Raw genomic sequence first — 21,301 nt, 5'->3', positions numbered from 1 at the left:
CATCCAACCCACTGCTTTATTCATGACAGAACAAACCGAGGTTCACCTGAACAGAACAAAACAGAGACGTTTTTTATCTTTTGACTGTGGATTTTTAACTGTGAGGCCTGCAGTTGGAGTGGTGGGTGTGCGTAAATGTGGCAAATATATAGGTGTTACACATCTCTAAAATAAGGCTACATGACAGATTCATGGCTGCTGAAACTTCTCACATTATTCCCACCACAGGCATGATACACTATCGGTGTCCGATCATTTTATATGAGAATGAAATCAATCCTGCAGACATTTAACTCACCTAGGCTCAGCTTGATCTGTTTTAAAATAAAATCTAAAAAATATTATATTATATATATTGTAGGTTGTGGTTCACCAGTTGGAGGTCATATTTTACCAACCTTTTAACTGACCACACGGGTCTACGTGCATGCATTTAGGCTGAATTATATTAAGTGACATTTACAGCTTCATCTCTCCTTTTATTTCACGACCTTTTAAAATATTTGGGTTTATCATATACCACGCGCCACGGCTGCCTCCCCCACCGCTCCCTAACCTCCGCTCCCTCCCGCCCTCTCTGTCGGCCCCGAGCTGCCCCTACACTTTTGCCGGTGAGAGCTACTAATCCCCTGCGTCCATGGTTTACTCTGAGCCCGTATTTAATTCCTCTAAACCCCCAGCTGCCGCCCTGGTTACTCGCAGAACACGACAGACTGTGAACCGCTCTGGTTATTAATAATTTACCAGCCCTCCGCTCCGCTTCTCCGGCCGCGGCCGCAGGACACCGCACGTCCTCACTGGTGCGTGCGTGCAGCCACGCTGTGTTTTCACATCTAGCAATTGTTTACTTAATTTTGGCCGCTCGGTGTCTCACACAAGGATACGCACATTCACATCCTTGTTACTGTGTTCAGCCTGTAGGCAGTCCCGGTTGGCATTGCCCACCAAGTCCCGCTAGTCTCAGCAACTCTGATGTCTCTGATTTTGCGACATCCGCGCTGCCACATGGTGGGTTTTGTTTTAGTCGCCGTTCTCTCCGCAACTTTCTCCGGACACTGAGGAACAGGTGGGGTGTAGCACCGAGGAGGAACTCCACATTTTCACATCAGCAAAGCCGGAGCATGCACAAGGGGAAAGCGCGCGGCGTCGTCCCCTCTGCAGGAGCAACAGCTGATTTGGTGAGCGCGTAAGCAGAGAGTGCAAGCTACTTACTGTCGGTGTACAGCCAGACTCCCGCTCTGTCACTCGGGCTCAGACGGTGACGGTGTCGGTGGCGCAGAGCGCGGCGACTCGGTGGACATTACCGGGACAGACTGGAGAGAGCAGCGCGCACTGGCAAGCGAGCACAGTCTCGACACCGACCGATTTTCATGGGAATACTACGAGTTGAAACCGAGCATAAACAACTTGTATGAAGAAGTCGGGCAGCAGGCGACTTGGATTATATACGGCTCTGTCCTCCTTTGCCTTGACTGAGGAGAGTTGACTACAAATCACAAAAAATGTTTACCGGGCAACAGGCCGTGTATTAGGGCTCTTTTGCTTCCGGTATAAGGCCCAGCTGAACAAGAAACCGAGCAGTTTTCTCTCTCCCACACACTTTTTTTTGGAAGCCGAACTTTTGAGAGTGGAAAATGGGTCTTTGAGAGTGTTGGCACATTTCCCTACACCACAATGGTACGTGCTATGTAAACCAATAATTTCCTCATTTATGCAGTCAGCTTTCAGATTCACTGTAGTTGTTCATAAATCTAATGATACACAGAAAGCCTTTAATGTAAAGTTTAGTGGGCTGAGTTAACCACTTATAATTCTTGTGCGTGTGACTATTTACTTGCGTAGCTAATGGATAACAATCACCAAATAGTGTGTCAAGTCCTTCCACCTACCTGTATATGTTTTCTGTCACAGTTAGATGTAGTAGGCTATGGTTAACTTTGTAACTAGGAGAGTTTGCCTTGCCAAAATATTGCATGTATATTTAAACGCATGTTGCTGTTGCTGAAAACAGAAGACACCTTATTTTAATAGTAATATTACATGTTGCCAGAATTTCTTTCCAATCTCCTGGCCAAATCAGCGTCCATACCTCCTAGTTCACCGCCCGGTGCCCACTGCCTTCTGCCGTTTCATCCACATGAAGAACATGACTCCTCATATTGCACTGGCCTCTCGCGTGGGCCAGTCTGTGGACTATTTATAGCCACATACATGATACGCGCTATCGCATATCATTCAGTGTAGCTAATCAAGAGGCGTCTTATAGCACATTATAAAGGTACGTGGCGACATGTGTAGAGCTCACAGAGCCCGAATCCCACCTGAAGGAAAAGTTTAAAAGAGTTTGGAAATTTGGCTATAAGATGGTGGAACTTTTTTCCCCCGCCAACAATCAGTTATGTGCCAAATTTGATTGGGGCGTAATTACGCACAGCGATTTAGACCAATTCTATCATTAGGCAGGCGATTTATTCGTGCAATTCAGAGAGATCCTGTGACATCACAAAGCAAAAGTTTGGTAAGCCTGACCTCGGAATCTGATCGCTTTTAGCATTCCTTTAGGATCCAACAATATCTGAGAATTTATTTGAGGTTGAATTGGCTGAGTACTTTCATAAGACAATCTGTTATTGTTTCCTGTTTTATCCCTAATTGCCCTTAACAGGATATTTGTTTTAAATTGGCAAATGTATTCCATGTGAGGCTGTGAAAACATTTGAATGCAGGGGTTGTAGGTTTCCAAATGAGTAATAGAAAGTCTGTTTGTTTTTTTACTGAATTATGATATATAGCTCACACATCCTTGACCCTAGATATCTTTTTTTTTGGCATGAAATGAGTCAAGTCAGGCAATAGTTAGGGGAACCTCCCACATACAACCTTGAAGCTGCTTATATACCAGGAAGGGGTCTTATTTGCACATGAATATGGAAGATTATTAGTATGAATAATTATTTGTTTACGAGCATCCTAGCTGACATGGCAGCTGCCCAAGAAGCTCATCAGTAAAAATGATACAGAATTGAGGACATGCCTCACATGGGATTATCTCGACTTGTTATTCTCCTACTTATAGCAACAACTCACCTCTTTTTATTTTTAAAGGAAAGGCTATATTGTGAATTTGTGCCAAATATTTCAGTTGCATGTTAGTTTTAGTCAGAATGCACTGGGGGCATCTGTCAATCAGTGTCAGGATTCCGTTAGCTCCCCCCGAGGCCGATGCTCCATCTTTGATACACAAATAAATACTTAAGCCCCACTTCTCTGGAGAGGTGATCTGTATCTGTGGCAGTACAGGTGATCGATTTTTCCAAATATGTTGGAAAGCAAAAAGGAAATGTGACCCATCAAAATGACACGTTTAGTCCCAAATTATGGTTTACATATTTGATCTTCATAGTAAGTAGTATTAGTTAGATTCTGAATATATAGGTGTATTAAATGTCTCCACTCTCATGGTGGACAAATGTGTGATGTATAGTATAGGAGCATAAGAAACAAATACAGTAATCACGAAGTGCTGTGAAAATACTAGGTAATTGTATCCTGCACTGTTTGCGTGTGTGTGTGTGTGTGCGTGCAGCCTGCCACATGATGATCAGACAAGCGGTTTTCCAGTCCTGTGTGATCTCCCTCTTGGCTGTTGCTGCCAGTGATGTCATCCCTCACTGTATACAGAATATTATGCTATTATGTTTGTCCTGGCCTTGACATTTCCCTGGAAAAATAAATAAGGCTTCAAGCAGGCTATGATAGCTCATGTGAAGATTAAGCTTTTGCTGTAGTTTAAAGATGGAAACTCTGATATAAGCTCAAACGGCGTAAATATTAGGAGAGTGAGCTCAGATGCATTTGCCAGGTTGGTTTTTAAGCAGTTGTAAGTATTGTAGTATGGTTTAGCAGACTGGCTATCGAGGACACATCGAGAGGCGGAATCATTTGCTGTGACATTCGTGTTGCACTACGTGAATCAAAAGAAATAGAAAGAAAATGTGTCACTATTGACAATCAAAGAGTGGGCTTGAAATTGTTTGCATACCTATTTTTAAAAGCCAAGCAGCTGGTAGAAGCAGAAAAAAATAAGACTTAAAGGGTGACTTAAAGACTCTAGTGATTTAATATTACAGTTAAGTAAGGTTGGGAGACTTATGAAAGGCAGATTAAAAGAAGAATCCTCAAATTTGAAGCAGCACAGGCAGAGATGTCCCGGCTTTAAGTCCCTCTGATGAGTCAAGTTTCACAAGCATAATGCAACTCAAAAGCATTATTCCTTCAACCTTCACTGCCTGTTAAGTGCCCTCATATTTCACAATACATGGCCTCAGTTTTTAACCAAGGCTTTATGTTAAATGTTTGAAGTCTCAAGCTTGATTCAAGATAACCCTGATGAATAAACTTTACCTTTATGTGGAAAGTCAGTGGCGTGGCCCTTTTTCAGGGTAATGAGCAGGCATCACTATTTTTTGGTTATATGAGTAAGAAGAACAAGCGATTTCCAGGCTGACAAAAACATGTAACTATATAGGCAGCACAATATTTGTCTTGTTTTTAATTTGCCTGTATTCCAGGCCAGGCCCCTTGAGGATCACCTTGAAACATTTGTAAAAGAAATGAGTTTTAGCATGCAATCTACTTTTACATGCATTTCAATTGACATAGACACTCACGGGGGACAGAAAGCTACTTTTATGAGTGGTTCCTCTCATGTAGGATTTACTCTCAAAAAGATGAATCGTAATTTTGAATTAAAAGCACTCTAACGTGTTAATGGAGAGCACTTTGTGCCAGGTGAAAGCAGCAGTGTCCACTTTGCAGCCTGTCTTCATGACTTGTTTAAGTGAGTACTGAAAATGTACAGGAGTGAAAAGAAAAACACTGGAGTGAGTAATCTCACCTGCTCCCCATGCAGTTTTAGTTTTCTTTAAACAAGAGACTGTATCTTGAAATAAAGCAGGCACGTGAGGATGTGACCTATGAGGATAATTTGACTCCAGGTCAGATCAGATTAGTTCCCTTTGGAAACAACAGAACACCCCGGACAACACTGACAGATCTCTCTAACTTGTTTTAATAAAAAAAAGTACAATGTTTTAAGACTTTCTGTGTCTCATCAAGCTCAGGCTGATCACACAACACTCCTAACTCTTCTGTCCCATTTCTATCCCTGCCTCAATTACTTTATCAAGACTTAACCCTCACATTAATTGGTTTCACAAGACACTCCAGACTGCACACCAGCTGTGTAACCGAGTAATTTGAATCTACTTAATTTGGGAAGGTGTTGGTATCTTCTGCCTTCCGAGTTTAATTTGGAAAAAAAACATCCAAATCAACAATACATGTATTTTCTCTCTTCACTCTCCTCTTTAGGGCCTTAATGAGGAATTAGAGCCAATAGCATTATTCATTAAACTGAGCTTGCCAGCTATTTATCACTGTAACAATATTAGCATATTTGTTTAAATTTTCAACACTTTTTTTTTAGCATTCGCAACCAGGTTTAGCATTTTTAATAATCTGGCATCGAATGCATCGTACCAAATTGAATGCTGAAAAAGAACCAGTGGCAAGCCCCAGAAACATACTAAAGATCCTTCATAAACACACACGCGCGCACACACACGGACGCACACTCCTCTAATTACCGCCTCCCCTGCTCCCTGTCTCATTCCTCACCTCCTGAGATGCAGGTGTAAAATATCACATTTTTCCAGCATTTCTCCCTGAGGTGGCTCTGGCTTGGACTCACACAACGTAAATTTCCTCTTTCATATTCCCCCACACATTTTTTTCCTACAAACAAGTTCCCCCTCCCTCTCTTTGATGTGCTTGCCACATCTGCACAGGTTTGTTAGCTTGTTACCAGGTGAAGAATGGGGATACAATTAAGGCGGAAAAGAAGTGAGACTGGGTAGGATGTCAGCTCTGTTTTGCAGTAGAAGAGAAGCCCCTGATGCTCAAGAAACTGTTGAGCTCACAGAGTCAATGCTGCAAATGATTGGGACGCTACAGCGGTAGGATCTGAAGGTTGTTCATCAGTGATTGTGAGGATACCTGCCCCTCATATTTTTGTGTTTACGGAAATGTGGAAACCCAGGTGGGTTCTCTGCTGGTGTTTGTCTGTGAATGATCAAGAGAATGAAAAAGACAAGGGAAGGTGGGCCATATGTGCTCTAATATATCTAATGCCATGAAAGACAGCCTACTTGAGCACCCCTTTAAAATCTGACTTATTGTATTTACATTGGAGAAAAACACCAGGGTGCAGTAACTGTGTGCAGCGTCCTGAAGTCTCTCTGTGATAGTGAGGTTGCCAGGTTTGGCACCATTTTTACATTTATGTTCATGTACAGGTTTAACAAACAAAATACACTGAATAAGACAGCTTCAGAGGTGTTGGTAGCCAGGTTAGCTGTTAAGCTAGCCAAACACCAGGTCCGTACTTTCAGTACTACACCTCAGTTACGAACTTATGACTCTGTATGTTGATCTGTGATCCAGCCAGATAGTTTTACCAATGCAGACATTACAGGTTAATCTGTTATCCAGCAGCGTTTTACTTCTTCAAACCGATTTTTTGGCCACATGGAGGCAGTGGAAACAAGCTGCGAACACAACAACTGACATATGATCCCCTTTCAAGTTGACACGGTTAATGTGTTACTAATTTACACATCCAGCAGACCCAGAGCAACATTCGCATTCATTCCAAGTGATGGTTCTGTCCACCCGATGAACTCCTGCTAAATGCTCCGCTATGTTCACCAGCTAGTTGCTCACTTTGTTTGCCGTTTGCCGACGTGCAGGTACCGCAAGGTGAGTTTTTGGAGCTGGTTTGCTGCTGTCTGATATGGCCGCAAACAGGATGAGAGCTGTGAGAATGAACCAAAACAGTAAAGTTATGGGCCAAAAAACTAAAACAATGAGTTGAAAGACACTATATAAAGCCCCATTCCGGTCACAATATGAGCGACCTATTTCACATAACACATGTCATTTGATCAGTTGTTCATATAAAATATTGATTATAGCTACTTTAATTTTTGTGATTTAATGAATGTCCAAAATAAGTATATAATATTGTTAAATGTTACCCGTGGCTGAATACCAGGTTAAAAAAAACAGCATTTAGGCTTGTGTTGGAATCATTATGTGACTGAATCACAGAGTAATCTGTTGTCTGTTGAGTAATGTACTCACTTTCTCTGAAAGAAAAAGCACAAGGGCGATTTTCCCCAAAAAATGAACCATCTCTTTAATACATGATACATACATACCATGGAGACTGAGCTTTGGCATTGACCAAGAAAACTAAAAGTTACTCATCCTCTTTTTCAACTTTGTGATTGTTTGTAGTCATAAAGATATTCTCTGACCTCTCCATCGCTAAAATCTGACAGCTATTTCAGTGTTGTGTAACGTTACGTCTTGGTCACCGAAAAAGTCAACATCCCAGTCATCAAATGATTTCTAGAGCTTTTAAAGTGTTAATTACACAAGGCCCTGCGTCTACTTTAGCTCTAGGCCGGCCATATGGATTGGGCATATGTTGCATATATATAGAAAAACACACATATATAATTAATGCCATGCTCCATAAAAACTGTCAGAGAGGGGGAAAAACAGGCCAGGGCTGCAGGGAGCTACATCAAACAATCAGTCTCGAACAAACGATGCCCCTCTCTGTGGGCTGGAGACAGAGAGAGGTAGAACGGCATGGACAGAGAGATGCCTCATTCATTAACTGACCCACGTTTTTTCATTCCATTTAGTGTTGTTTAGTTACCTTGAGCCTGAACTGCATTATCTGTGCAGCACAAATCCTTTTTCAACTTTAAAAGACTAAAACCTGTCAGAAAGAGGCAACTAGAACTACCAGCGCGCCTTGTTCCTGAGCTTCTCTGTGATTATCAACAGAGTAAAATATATCCTTCAGCTGCACTGGGCAGTTTAAGAGCTTAACAGAAAGCCCGGGGAGCCTGACAAGGGCACCATTTAGTGGGACAAATGGTTTCAAATGGTTTTCCTCCAGTGTTTCCCCACATATTAATGATGACAGGCCAGAGGTTGGATGCTGAGGCTGAACACCATGAACAGTGTTTTCTTAGTCACTTGGATGACTTGAATTCTAACTTTGTTTAACCGAGTGAATCCTTCATGTGGCCCTTGCTAAACTTATTGTGAGCGAGAGAGGCTATATGCTAAACAAAACCAATGTTAATCTTATGTTAATCAATCCTCCTGCTAGACCTTTTGCCACAGAGATCGGGTGAAGTCTCACACACACACACACACACACACACATACACATAGATGCCCTTCCCGTATTACAGTGAAAGGGAAAGGGAAAAGACTCAAGTTGTAACCTCTCATTCTGGAGGATATGAATAGCCTGCATCTCCAGCCGCAGTTTGGTTAGCCTGAGTCTGGCACTTATTATAGTGCTGTGTGTTTATGCATGTGTCTGCGCATGTATTTGCTCAAGTGCAATCCCGTGTTACCCTCTGCGTGTGTGTAGGATATATGTTTGCATATGTAAATGCTTAAGTGACCTAATGTCTGTTTGAATCCTATTAAAAATGGTTTACCTCACATGCCAGTTTTAATAGTAAAACTTTACATTTTGTTAGTGGCTGCGAGCAATGTTTGTTCCTGTTTTGGGTCCATGTTTGTTTCTGCTTACGGTATGTTAAGAGATGAGGACGTAAAGTTCTGGAAAATAGGATTATTTCTCCTCTTCTCCTCTATCCAGGAACCAAACTTAAAGCTCCAGCTTCCATTGTGAGTCAAACTTCCTTCACCTTACCCACTGAGTTACTTGCATTAACCTAGCCATTTTTAGCCCTTGCCTAACAGGTTTAGTTGATTTCCAAAACAGACATTCAAATTTAGCCTGGCAATAACCAATTTGCACCATGTTTGGACTTAAAAGTAATAGCCACGGGCTTGCTAACCAGGCAGAACTCCCATCCCTTATCCAGATCCTCAATCTGTGGTCCCCTCCCATCCATGTTGTCTGGCCTGGCTGCCTCAATTGACAGCAGAACTGCAATGGATGCTCATTCAGAGCCCAAGTCTCCGCTGGCGGGTCCCACAGCATACAAATGAACTGCGCTGAATAGAAACAAACACTTAGGATAAATACTTTAGCCGCATCTATCAGTGAATGCAGTGTAGGGCCATGTCGTGTAGCCAATGGTTTGTGTTTGTATTTGCGTGTCTGTGGGCAGACGTATGGCCTCTGTATGTGCGAGTCTTTGCCGAATGTGTGTAGTATGTGGCCGTGCGTGTGAGTGTGTGTGAATGATTTGTGCTGAATCAGTGCACGCTGACAGAAAAGTGACCATGCAGGTGAAATAGCAGGGACAGGAAATGCCATTGTGTTGGAGTATTGTGTGCGGGTACGGCAGCTAAACACTTTGCTCCCCATTCAAGTGGTGGTGACTGGCAGGGCCGAGCCTCAGGCCTGCACAGCATTTGGGGTCCAGGCAGGCAGCACACACTATGAACTGCGTATGTGTGTGTCTGTGTGTGTGTGTGTGTGTGTGTGTGTGTGTGTGAGAGAGAGAGAGAGAGAGAGAGAGAGAAAGAGAGTGTGTGCAAGCAGAGTGTAAAGATGAAAGATGTTATTTCTCAAGTAGTTATCTGGTGGTGGGACTTGAGGATGATTAATAAATAGGTCAATATAAGAAGCAGCAGGATCAGGATTCTCACATCCAAAGTCTGTGTTTACAGATTTACAGCTAGCTTTTCTATGTGTTTTAAAATTCCCTGAACACAAAGCCAGTGTCAACTAATGAATCAATGACTGTTGTGTTACATTTCAGGCAACCGAAACCTTTCTGTTGAACGAAGAACCCTCCAGAGGTCCTGGGATGCCTGAATGCTTTGTAGTATCAGATTCATACAGGGTATGCATCTATTATTATTATTATTATTATTATTATTATTATTACATGTGTTGGTTTTCAATGTGTTATTTGAGTCATTACTTAGGACTATGACTGACAGTCTGTTTTCATGCTCTTGGTAATTGCACCACAATCATAATGTCATTCACAGCTCCCTCTACTCAGCTGCAAACCATTACAATCATTATTTCCACACGCACATTTAAGAAAAAAGGGGGCCTTTGCAACTTCACCGAAGCGCCCCTCGCCTCATGGGAGTGAAAATTATGACTATAATGTGCAGCATGCCTAGTTGTATAAAACCAAAGGGATACAAAGTCGAAGAAAGTAAGCAGCTTTCCTAAAATTTAACAAAAAAAGAAAGAAAAACCCGGCGAGCGCAATGGATTTACGACGATCGACATGATATAAAATGGCAATAAAAACACAGGAATTGGGATGGGGAGGGTGCTTGAGGGGGGTCTGTGGATGACTGAAAATGTGATTGTTAACGAGGTGGGAGCCAGTTTTCTAGGCTACAGTCTTTGTTTCCCAGAGTTAAGACTTGCGCCAAGTCTCACGGAGAATCTGGGTTGCTACAGTGTATCGTGTGTCTCGGGGTGCAGAAATGAACCATTATGGCTGTAATTGAGTAGCACGGCTGGTAGAGGAGAGTTTTGGAGAGGGGGAGGAGCGTCGGTGGAGCTGTATTGGATTCCAGGGGCAGCGAGTTCAAGAACATCCACAGGAGGGTGTCCACCTCCAACTTCTCACCAGGAGGTCTGCTGTCGGAGGCTTGGATTTGTGTAAAGCGCATCACTGCTCTTTTCTTCTCTGTCTTTATTTCTGAGAGCGCGTGTGTGTGTGTGCGCGTGTGTGCTTGGCTTGCATGTCACGGGTCTTGAAGATAAGGATTTTAAAATATATTAAAAGTGAATGGTGATGTTCATATAACACCCTGTTTTGAGTGCTGCGATCCTGAAGAGAAAGACGTCGCATGCGCCTTTGTTTAATTCTTTAGTTAAAGCCTCAACTCTTTTTGGACTGTGACCCCTTAAAATGGAGAGCAGTCTACTTGTGTGTGGTTGTAGTGTGGATATGAGCTAAGAGCAGTTCTTCAGATTGCCATAGCCTCTTGTTTAATTTGAAGGATTTTGAAATACCAGGCGAAGTTAAAGCATCCAGTAGGCCTGTTTCACATTAAGAAAAAAAAATCCATCTTATCAAGTCATTTCTGTCTAGGCTATAATTAAATCCCAATGATCTTAAAACAAGTGACAGAATCTGGTACAGTGCGATTTTCTTCAAAAACTTGCTAGACTTGAGTGAAACGAGACAGAGCCAGGCAGCTCCAGCATCAAGAAAAATGAAGTGTGATTTAAGTGTGAGAAACGTGTGCTCACTTTATTGATGATGTTTTGGTCCTCAGACTTTAATAAGGCTGAATTCATATAGATAAACAGCACCATACACACACAGAGTACAGGCTCTCACCAGTTAAAGTCCTTCCAATTGCAAAGAAAGTAAATTTACCAGTATTACAGAAAGTAGGGCCACATCACACATTGAGGCCCTCGGACATTGGCCACATTACAAATCATTACACTTTATTACACACTATAGCCTACCAGTGATGATAACACAAAAGGTAAAAAAAGACAATTATCACTAATAACATACTAGGCCATAACTTAGGCCTACTAACTAATTGATTCAAACAGCAGAAATATTCTTGGTAAGAAGGAGACTTCTGCAGTGATCTTGTGACCCCCTCTGATTTATCTCGACCCCCCAGGTAGGGAACCTCTTCTTTAAGCAAAGCCCTGCGTGTGCGCTGTATGTAAACTGTGGGCCACTACAGCTGACATTTGTCCCGTCTCCTTTTACAAAAGACAGACTTCAAGGTGTGGTATCATCACTGGTTGCGCTATCATACCGTGTGTCATGATTCCAGGCAAATTTGCGGTTGCTTGCACAACCTGTTTTGCAGACCTAAAAAGCTTCCCTGATGTAGCCAAGACAGGGATGAATTACACATCAGTTCTCTGATCATGAATAAGTGAATGTCTCGGTTTTTTAATGCAACTGTAGGCTGCAACAGCTCCGAGCTGATGGGTGAAGTCATTACAGCGCTGGCCACTCTGGAGCAGTGGTAAATATGTATATTCGGAGCGTGTGAAAAAGCAGAGCCGCGGCAGACCCACCAACCGTAGCATATGGCTCTACCATGTGTTACTTAATGAGAGATTTACTCACACAGACCACTAAATGTGTGGCTCATTTAAGGAGCCACGGCAGAGGAGTGTTTGCGTGTGTTGCATGCAAGTCGACTCTATAAAGGAGGAAGGGGTGGGGGGTTGATCCCTGTCTAACCGCTCGCTGTAACCTTTTGCACTTGTAGCGCTTTTAATGACTCCACTACGAAAAAGCAAATAATGTCCCTCAAATGCAGCAGGCATGAAGTCAACCCACCTGCCTAAAGAGGAACCAAAAGGTGTGTGTGGTTTGGGACGTGTCTGTGTGTAGGCCTATGTGTGTTTCATATTAGACATGTATCGTATTCACAGAAAGGAATGCTGGTATACTAACCTTGTGTGGCGGCTGCGGAGGTTGCACTCCTGACCACACACTTTCTCCATCCCCGCCTGCGTCTCTGGCTCGCGAATCTGGCCGTGTGCAGTAATTGGCCACACAGAGCCCAGATCTCTTTGTTTCGCCTGCAGAGTCTTGCGGTAGACATGCACAAGCAGTAGGCCTCGTAAATCTGTGGGACTCCAGTGTCAGGCCTAAAATTTCAGCTCCGCTTCTTTACAATGCATTCAGTCCCACCCAAATTCCCACTGTACCACACTCAGGACCCAGTCCACATATTTGTGATATATGTATCACTCTTTGTATGTATGTGTGTGTGACAGAGACTTTCTGTTTCCTCACACACCCCGATTTAGCACAGTTTAGTATTTTGATACTGCTCGGAGGCTGTGATTATATGTCTACTTGCTAGTTTTCTACTTCACAGTGACTGCTGCAGTCACTGTTTGGCTTGGACTCACTTCACTGGTTTTCAAGCTACAGTTGTGGGTTCCAGAGCGGGTCAAATATGGTTCAGTAAATAAATAGTCTTAACTTTACAGCCGTGATGAGATAATGCTTTGATTCAAACGCCCGCAAATGAATTTAAGAGTATAATCCAGTGCAAACTTTAGCTTTTAATGCATGAGACTTAAGAGCTGAAATCCTCACATCAGGAGCTGTAACAGAATATTTTATTCACACAGCTGAACTGTAGGCTACTTACACAACCCTGGTTTATCCATTATATACATTATCGCTAGAGGATGTGTCCATGTCGCTGTTTCTCAAAACACCAGCTGCAAAAACTTTGCACAGGTCTGACTACATATAGCATAGGCTCTATTCTGATGATGGGTTTACGTGTCCCCCTTAAGTAAAAATGTAACAACAGTGTAAGTACAAATACATTAAAATTGAACGACTCATTTACCCTCTCATCATTATTTTGCATTTCCATAACACGGAATGGAGGTGTCAGTAAACGCAACTAAAGCACAGCATTACCATGTAAAAGGTGTACGGGCGCGCGGACGCAGCCTATAGGTTCGGCGTAGCGGCTTCGATAGCCATCGAAGATGAATCAATAGAAATATTTTTATCATTTCAAAAGTCAAACGTTCTGCGAACAACACCTTGATAAAGCTGCATAAATAGCGGGGGGGAAATGCCGCCGTTCAGGAGAAGTCGCTGCAAAGAGGAGAGCGATAAAAGTCCTACAAGAGGAGAGGGGAGGGAGACAAAGTTTTTTCCCTGAAAGTTTGTGCAAGCTTTCACTTTCTAGGCGGGGTTAGTGTGAGCTGCAGCAGCATGGAGTGAGAGAAACAGGACGGCGAGCGATTGCAATGCAGCACTATACCGAGCTTCCATCCAACTTAAATAAGCTCTCCAATTCTCCTTTCTAAAAATAACCATGTACTCCCCGTACTGCTTGACACAGGTAAATTGTCTTATCTTATTTCATTGTTTGGGGAGGCTGGTAGTGGGAACGCCGGTTTTTATTGCGCTGCCTCTGTCTATTATTTTACATGTGTTTGTTTGTTGTGTTGAGCGTCTTTCTGCTCTCTGACTCGCTCTGAAACTTCGCCTCAACTCTCCGACGCTCGTCCCGTCTCGGAGCGCGTTTCTGCCCCAGGAAACTTTGTTGTGCGTTTCCATCGCACATGGTTTTGGAGAGAAAATGGCGCTTCTCCCGAAATGTATTTCATATAAAAAAGGAAGGAGGGGAGCCCGCAGGAGGAGGAGAAAGCAGAGCGCAGGGACAGACTGACTGTGGACCGGAGTTTAATATTACTGCTGGAAGATTTTTCCAAGTGTCGAGGCTCGCAAGAGTTTTTGGCCGGTGAGAGGAGTTGCGGGAGAGCAGGGCGCACACCGCCGCCTTTGGGGCTGCTTTCATGTGGAGCTGAGACCGGGAAAGGAGACATTGGAGCTGGCGTGTGTGTGGGTGTGTGCGTGTATGTGTGTGTAGGCCTGCGTGTGTTAGCTATATACTGTAAACAGCGCAGACGTCCTGCGTCTTGTGAGACAGTGTTTTTCTGGAGCTCGGCTTCACCAGTTGACTTTTTTTGTATACAAGGTTTTGCACTTGAATGCATCACGTGCTCATGTGTAGTTACAGTTTAACAGGAGACACAGGAACTAAATTGATTTGATATCTTTATGTCAGCCTCTGTCTCTTCATCTTCCTGCCCCCCCTTCCCCCCAATGAACTGAGTGTAGACAGCAGTGTGCAGTACCTTTTGGTGGCACAGTTAATTTATACTAACATCACAAAATACATGTCACTGTTCTTTTGTGTAAAATTGCTTCCTCAACATCTTGCTGCAGGTAGTACTGCATCTCATTACTTTCAAACACTAGCCTTGCCTCTTCCAAGCTATCCATTAAAAAAAGAGAAAGTGTTGTTAGTTCTTTAGAAAGGATTGCTCCAACATCATATTTAACACAGGCTATTTTTATAGTCAAGGAAAAGTAAAGTGTCAGGAGACTTCATAACATGATTACTGAGTAGCTGTTTGAACTTGTTTTTTTTAGTGAGATACAATGTGGTGAAATAAGTCTCTTCAGGTGTGAGGCATCTGTAATAAATGTTGCCTTTTAACCAAATCATATTTGAGCTGTTTTTATTTTCTCTTTTTTAAATCATTAATCTTAGCCATAAAACACCACTTCTACATTAGTGGACGAAGTGAAAAAAATATAACGCCGCTTGCATGCAGCTTTTTGCAGTATGCCCCAGACTTACAAAAAGTTCAGTCTCAGAATGTAAAATCCAACATGCTTGGCAGCCTCCCTCTCACACTATTAACTGTATCTTTTATAAACTCAAGTGTGATAAACTGTCATTAGTCCTCTCTCGGGCATGTATTTTGCAAAGCAAAATAAAATCCTAAATAAAAAAAAAAATCTCTAATGTTACCTTCCAGCACCTTGTTTTTTTAGGACAAAGCCTATTTATTGTTTCAGGTCTATAAGATATGTCAAGGTTTTTCCTTCATTGAAGCCGACCGGTGGCAGCGGCCTGCCCATGTTATACAGCTGCTGGAAGTCTTACTCTTATAAAGCAGACTTGTTTATCCCTCATTGGCTTCGTCTGCCAGTGGACTGCCAGGGTGCTGTTTGATGTGTAATTCATTCCTGATTTTTACAGTGGCTTTATTAAAAGACTTTTCCTCCCATCATTTGCCTCTGACGACTGCTACCAGAGGCTGAGAGGATGTTCTCGGCTCCTCTCGTGCGGGCACAAGTCATGTCTGGTTTCCATTTCAAAACATTAACGTCCACGATCATAATGTCGTCCTCTCATTGACGCCATACAATGAAAAAAGATTTTTATTTTTTTTCCCTTAATTCTTCATTTTATTGAAGAAACCATCATAGGCTCCTTAGTGTGTTGACTTAAGACTCAGAGGGTGAAACTGACTGATTCTAAGTTAGGAATGGAGAGAAAATACAAACAGATTGGTAAAAGATGATTAAAATCATCACACATATTACCTATAGATCAGGATATGCTGTGTGTATAAGATGGCTCACTTGTAGATTTGATTTAAAATGGCTCTTAGCTCTGAGTTGTCTGGTCTGCACTGCACACCAGGCCTTTAGATTATGACTTTATCTGTAATTGATTAAAAAAAAAATCTTTCAAAGCAGATAATCTCTGGACAAAAGAAGCATTTATTTAGCTGCATACATTTCCCTTAATCAAAACTAATTGGCAACAGAAGCTCATACAGTGTAATGTAGTGCACATGTTGCACATAATGGTAACTTGCATTGTGTCACTGGCTGGGCAGGAAAACGGCAGAAGCGCGTTTGCAGCATGGAATAGCTCCTCATGCTGTTTCGTGTCATTTTTTAAAAATTTGGTCCCCTTATGTTTGTGTTGTGCAGAGAAAAAACAACTTCCCTCTCCGTGCTAACAGCACCAGCAGCCCTCTCTCTCTCCACATTCACACACACACACACACACACACAGCATTCCCTTGCAGCTCCGTCTGCAGACGGAAAGGCACATTTTGTTTATCTAATTGCTGTTAATAATTAAAAATTTGAGCTTGGACCTCGGATATGGCAACAATTGTAAACAATCGAATGAATTATTAACTGTGATAAAAGCCTTGCTGGAGATGGAGAGAAGCAGCATGCTGGGATGTGACGGCCAGTGCATAATGGAGGCAAATTACTGGGAGAGCCCTTAGAGTGGTTGGGCTGTCTGACGTCTAGTGTGTTTTCTTTAATTTTTATTTAATTTAGAGATATAAAAATCACATCCATGTTTGGGCCTTTTTTAATCTAAAACCGATATTATAACTTTTTCAAGAGAAGTGGAAGCCAGATCCACTGCAGTGTCTCATATTTTCAATTTCCCATTCATTCTTTAAACCCATTTGAAGCCTGTAATTGCAGTCTTCCTGTTCAAATATTTTCTCTTGTACTTTTCAATTGATGATTTATTATTCTTTTTTTTGTCCATTTTGTTGCTTCTTCCAAATTTAAAGTGTCAGTTCCCTGCAGGCCACAATGAAGCAGCACATATCTGCAGATTTTTATTTGTTTCACTGCATTTTTTAATGTGTTCAGTGGTACTGTTGAGCAGCTCCTAATGTTGTCATCTCAGATTGTTTTCACTGGTGCGACATTTTAACTTATTCCTTCCCTCTGCCCCCTCTGCCCGCCTGGACGCTGACCCCTGCTCTCCTCGCCTCTTAACACCCTCTCAACACTAAAGTATTACCCTACTCACCTTCTAAACAATGCCTTAGTGGTAAGTCCTATTTAGTCCCTTTTTATTCCGCATTAGGTGTATGTGTTTTCATATATTCCATCTTGAAAAAATGTTTTTTTTTGTGACACTCCTGCAGGGCCTCTCGCGCTGACCTGCAGCTGGAATTATTGTAGGCCCGTGCAGGAAATAGTAACTCCATGAAAAGTTGCATTTTCTCTCTGTGTGTTTTTGTTGCCTGTTATTGGCAACATGGTCTAACCAGACAACACTTTCCCCCCTGTTGCAATGCAGCGCAAACAGACCCAAAACTGGCTGCAGCTCCAACCACTTTGTGTTTTAATGTGTGCAAAGGAAAATGTCAGATCGTAGTTTTGGAACAGAGATAGATTACATCACAAATGTTTCCTCTGGGCTATAGTTTAGGCAGGCAAGATGCTTGTAATGTAACAAAAAAAAAAACAGTTCATACATTCATTTGAAACTACTAGACTGTGTTTCAAAATGTGTCCTTTTTTATCTTGAATTCCTTTAAATTGCATCAGTGTAAACTATAACTTGCGCTGCACAATTGCTTTAGCCCTTTCGTCTTCCTCATGCAGCAGCAAGTTCCTATTTGCTTTGTGTCTATGACAAATGTTTTCGTGGTCTGTCTTCTTTGTCTCTAGTCAGAAGTTGCCTCTGCTTTGAGGTCACCGTCTCAGCACACAATGACTTATTGGTTATTCCTCCCAGTCTGAAGCTCCTCAATTTTTCTTATCGGCGCTATATGTTGCTCCAAGAGGATGTATTATATTTTTCTTACGTCACCACCAATCCTTATCGCCTGTTATCAGAGAGCCGTGTTTTCAATGAAAATATCAAAGCAGTATTTAGAGGGGGAAAGCATGAGCTAGTTTGTTTTTTGTGAAAATCTGGTTAAATTAATGTAATCAATATCTGGACTTTCAAGCATTAACTTTGCATTTACGCATATTTAGTAAGGTGGCCCTTTTACCCTCCCGCTCCCTCTCCCCCTGCTCCCTCTCTGTCTCTTCCCAAGGCCTGCAAAATGAGTTGGGACAGCTGTTCAGAGGATTCAAATCTGATGGAACCGCAGTCTGAATAAACAGAAAATGTTGGATTTCTCAGAATTAAAGACACACAGTGGACGTAGACAATGCATGCGTGTGCACAAGTGTACACAGGGACATGCACACATGCACCCTAAAACCTTTGGTGCCATGTCTTCATGCCAGTTAGGCCTGTGAGTGGCTGTTGCTGGATTAGCAGGGATGCCAGTTTCCAGGCGACTGTGTCTCACCTTTATCCTTTAAAGAGAAGTCCAATTGCTGGAGTTTAATTTTGAAAGCAAGCACCAAAGTCACATTGTTAAGAACAGGTCTTATTGCCTGTATAACATGTCTCAGATAGCTATATTGAATTATGGTATCACTGTGGGTTTTGGTTCAGTTGTACACAAATTTAATTGTATTCAATATATACATTCCCAGTGTAACTTACTGACCAAACAGCAAAAAGAAGTATAGTTTGTGTGGATATACGTATGGAAAAGTGACCCAGCGGCCAGTGAAGCACTCTCCTTTTGGCCACCAGACAGAAGTATGAACTCATGGTAAGATTGACAGGTAGGGCTGATCTATTGTGCTCTCTTGTAACTGAGTTGCATGTGCGCACGTGTAAGAGGGGAAGACAACGCAGGGAGCACAGGGTGAAATCGGACTCCCTGATTGGGCATGCTGCTGTTTTGTGCTCTACAGGCAGAGCCGGATCTTTTCCCCTCATCACAGGACACCAGGAGGTTATAATGCCAGACGCTTGCCTGGGACACCATGTTCCTTTTACTTATTCATTCGTACCGCACTGCCAGTTACAGGCCAACCCACTGCAAAAAACGCAATCATTAAAAGACACTCAAGTGTTTTACACGTTGCACTCTGGCTTTGCTCATTTAAGGTGGCCTTTTTGTGTATTTGTGCCCTCCTGCCATTGGCATCACCGAAGGCCCCCAGCCTAAAATGAGGAGTTAGCCCTGCTAAGACACCCCATAGCTTCATATGTGAGCTTTTTGTTATCTTTGGAGCTTCAAAATTGGCAGCATGTTGTGGAATATTTGCATTTTCAATACATGCTGCATTTCTAAGCATATATTTGAGAGGGTTATAAAGGTTTCTGTGATTAATGTCTTTGTCAGGGATATACATTTTCTGCGTGTATTGTCAGCTGGTGACTAGGGGCCACCATGCGTCAGCAGGAGCGAATTTACAGCAGTTTTTGCAAAGAGATTCTGAGCGCTCTGTGGTGGCGAAGACAAAGACGAGATGAGCTGGGCGCATTTTGGCAGCAGGCAATATAGATTTGAATTAAGTAGCATGTAGTTTTTATCTCGAGCTGCATGCAGAGAGAGGCAGCACCAACTGTGTCTCATTCAATATCAGCACAGCTGTCCCAGCATCCGTGGAGAATGGATTCCTACTGCTACTGCCATGGGAGGCTCCAGCCAAGAAGAATGGGAGGATATCCAGTGTGTGCGCTTGTGTTTTAAAAGGAAGGCGAGGAGTGAGAGGAGAGAGTAATACGCTGGTGTGTCTGTGTCTGTCTCTGTGTGTGTCGGTGTGATTTTTCATGTGTGTGTCATGTTGTCTCCACCCGCCTCACTTTTCCTTCGCTCATGTCACCTCTGGCATGGATTAGTCTTTGGCACAACCGTGGCAGTGCCCGCGGCCCCAGCGCGGTTCTGTGGTCGCCGATATGTTGTGCTGTTGCCATGGCTACTGAACACACACACGGGTGCTAAATTACATAATTGAGCTAGAATATACAGAGGAACACAAAATACTTAGTGTACAATATGAGAGCAGAGAAAGGGAAAAAGGAAGGGAGGAGGGGGGTACAGAGTCTAGTGTGTATGAAGGGGGGGGTCCTCACTTTAGAAACCACCAAGACAAAGTGTGCCTTTACCAGAACGAACCAGGAGCAGAAAACAGAAATTAACTGGTGAATATTTAAGAGCTATGTCATAGCTGAGCTTTAGACATCAGTACAGCATGTTCTTTTCTCTGATTTTGAGTCATAAATCTAAATTACAGCTTCGCCATTATGTGGGTATTTGGAACGTTGTGACAACCGATCTGACAGAACAATTGAGGATAAGGTGTTTGTGGTGACACACAAGTGCTGTTTGTGTGTGTGAAAGAATGAGAAAGAGAGAGAGAGAGAGAGAGAGAAATCTACAGTGTTTGTATGAGAGAGGGTGTGGCACCTGTAAGGTTTACACATCGTTCTTTCTTTACCCGCCTCCTCTCCCCCAACCCTTCCCCTCCCGGGCTTCAGTTTGTTTTGAAATAGATCTTGCTCTTATGAGAGTATCAGCGATATGTCAAATTTCAGCCACCATTTCTGTCACACTTGGCTTACTCTGGATTGGGCTCCAAGGGCAAAATCAAGAACTCCAAAGTGGCGTGTCATCTCAGATTGATGAGCCTGTTGTAGTAATTTAAAGACCCTCTCCTGAATTGTTGGAATATATATAACAATGCTCTGCTTTGAAAAATAATGTGTGCCTGATATGTTTTTTCCCCTGCAAAAATTTCCATTACCTTGTTAAAACATTTTCCCTCTCCCTCAAGTTGCATATTGAACCATGATTGGCTCCCAGACTCGTGATGTCACAAAATAATACTCATACGTGTATGCCTTGAACAGGGATTTAAGGTGAGCGCAGAGAAACTTTTCCGCCTGCAGCAGATGAACGTGAACACAGGCTTTAAAACTCTGCACATGCATCTTTCTGCACAGTGAAGGTCAAACAACCAGTGACAATAAGCAAAACTCCTTTTTGAGTGGAGGGGCTCTAAATAAAACAACAACAACAACAAAAAGGATGCACAGAAGAAGCTCTTCGGTGTTTATCTGAAATGACCTACTACATGTTAATTTAAAGTTAAAATCAGAAACAATCATTTATTTTCACCAAAGCTAGCAGTGAGAGGCCAGTAGCACAAAACTGTCATTGCTATAAAGAATTTTAGTCAAAGTTGCGGATTGTAAAATGAATAATTGCTGTACATTTCGCAGTGTTTAGTTAGTTTTGTTCCGTGTCTAGTGC

General features: G+C 42.5%; 1 protein-coding gene across 9 annotated transcripts in view; it reads left to right on the top strand.

Annotated features, from left to right (window-relative positions):
* Positions 1–621: 621 nt before the first annotated feature.
* nfixb (nuclear factor I/Xb) overlaps positions 622–21,301 on the top strand; it is a 134,373-nt gene continuing 113,693 nt past the window's right edge. Inside the window, exons 1-3 of one of the 9 annotated variants that reach the window (XM_038693115.1) lie at positions 622–1,677; positions 9,831–9,914; positions 17,200–17,235. In XM_038693115.1, the coding sequence (XP_038549043.1) occupies positions 1,675–1,677; positions 9,831–9,914; positions 17,200–17,235 (123 nt within the window). In that variant the 5' untranslated portion in view covers positions 622–1,674. Of the gene's footprint in view, positions 1,678–9,830; positions 9,915–13,710; positions 13,906–17,199; positions 17,236–21,301 lie in introns of those variants that run through there. The other 8 variants (XM_038693196.1, XM_038693129.1, XM_038693221.1 and 5 more) reach the window with 8 other exon arrangements.

Source organism: Micropterus salmoides, unplaced genomic scaffold (genome assembly GCF_014851395.1).
Source record: "Micropterus salmoides isolate LMB-PRFRI ecotype aquatic unplaced genomic scaffold, ASM1485139v1 Ms_hic_scaffold_10, whole genome shotgun sequence".
Lineage (NCBI taxonomy): Eukaryota > Metazoa > Chordata > Actinopteri > Centrarchiformes > Centrarchidae > Micropterus > Micropterus salmoides.
The sequence above is the reverse complement of the archived record's forward strand: the minus strand, read 5'-3'. Positions and strand labels throughout refer to the sequence as shown.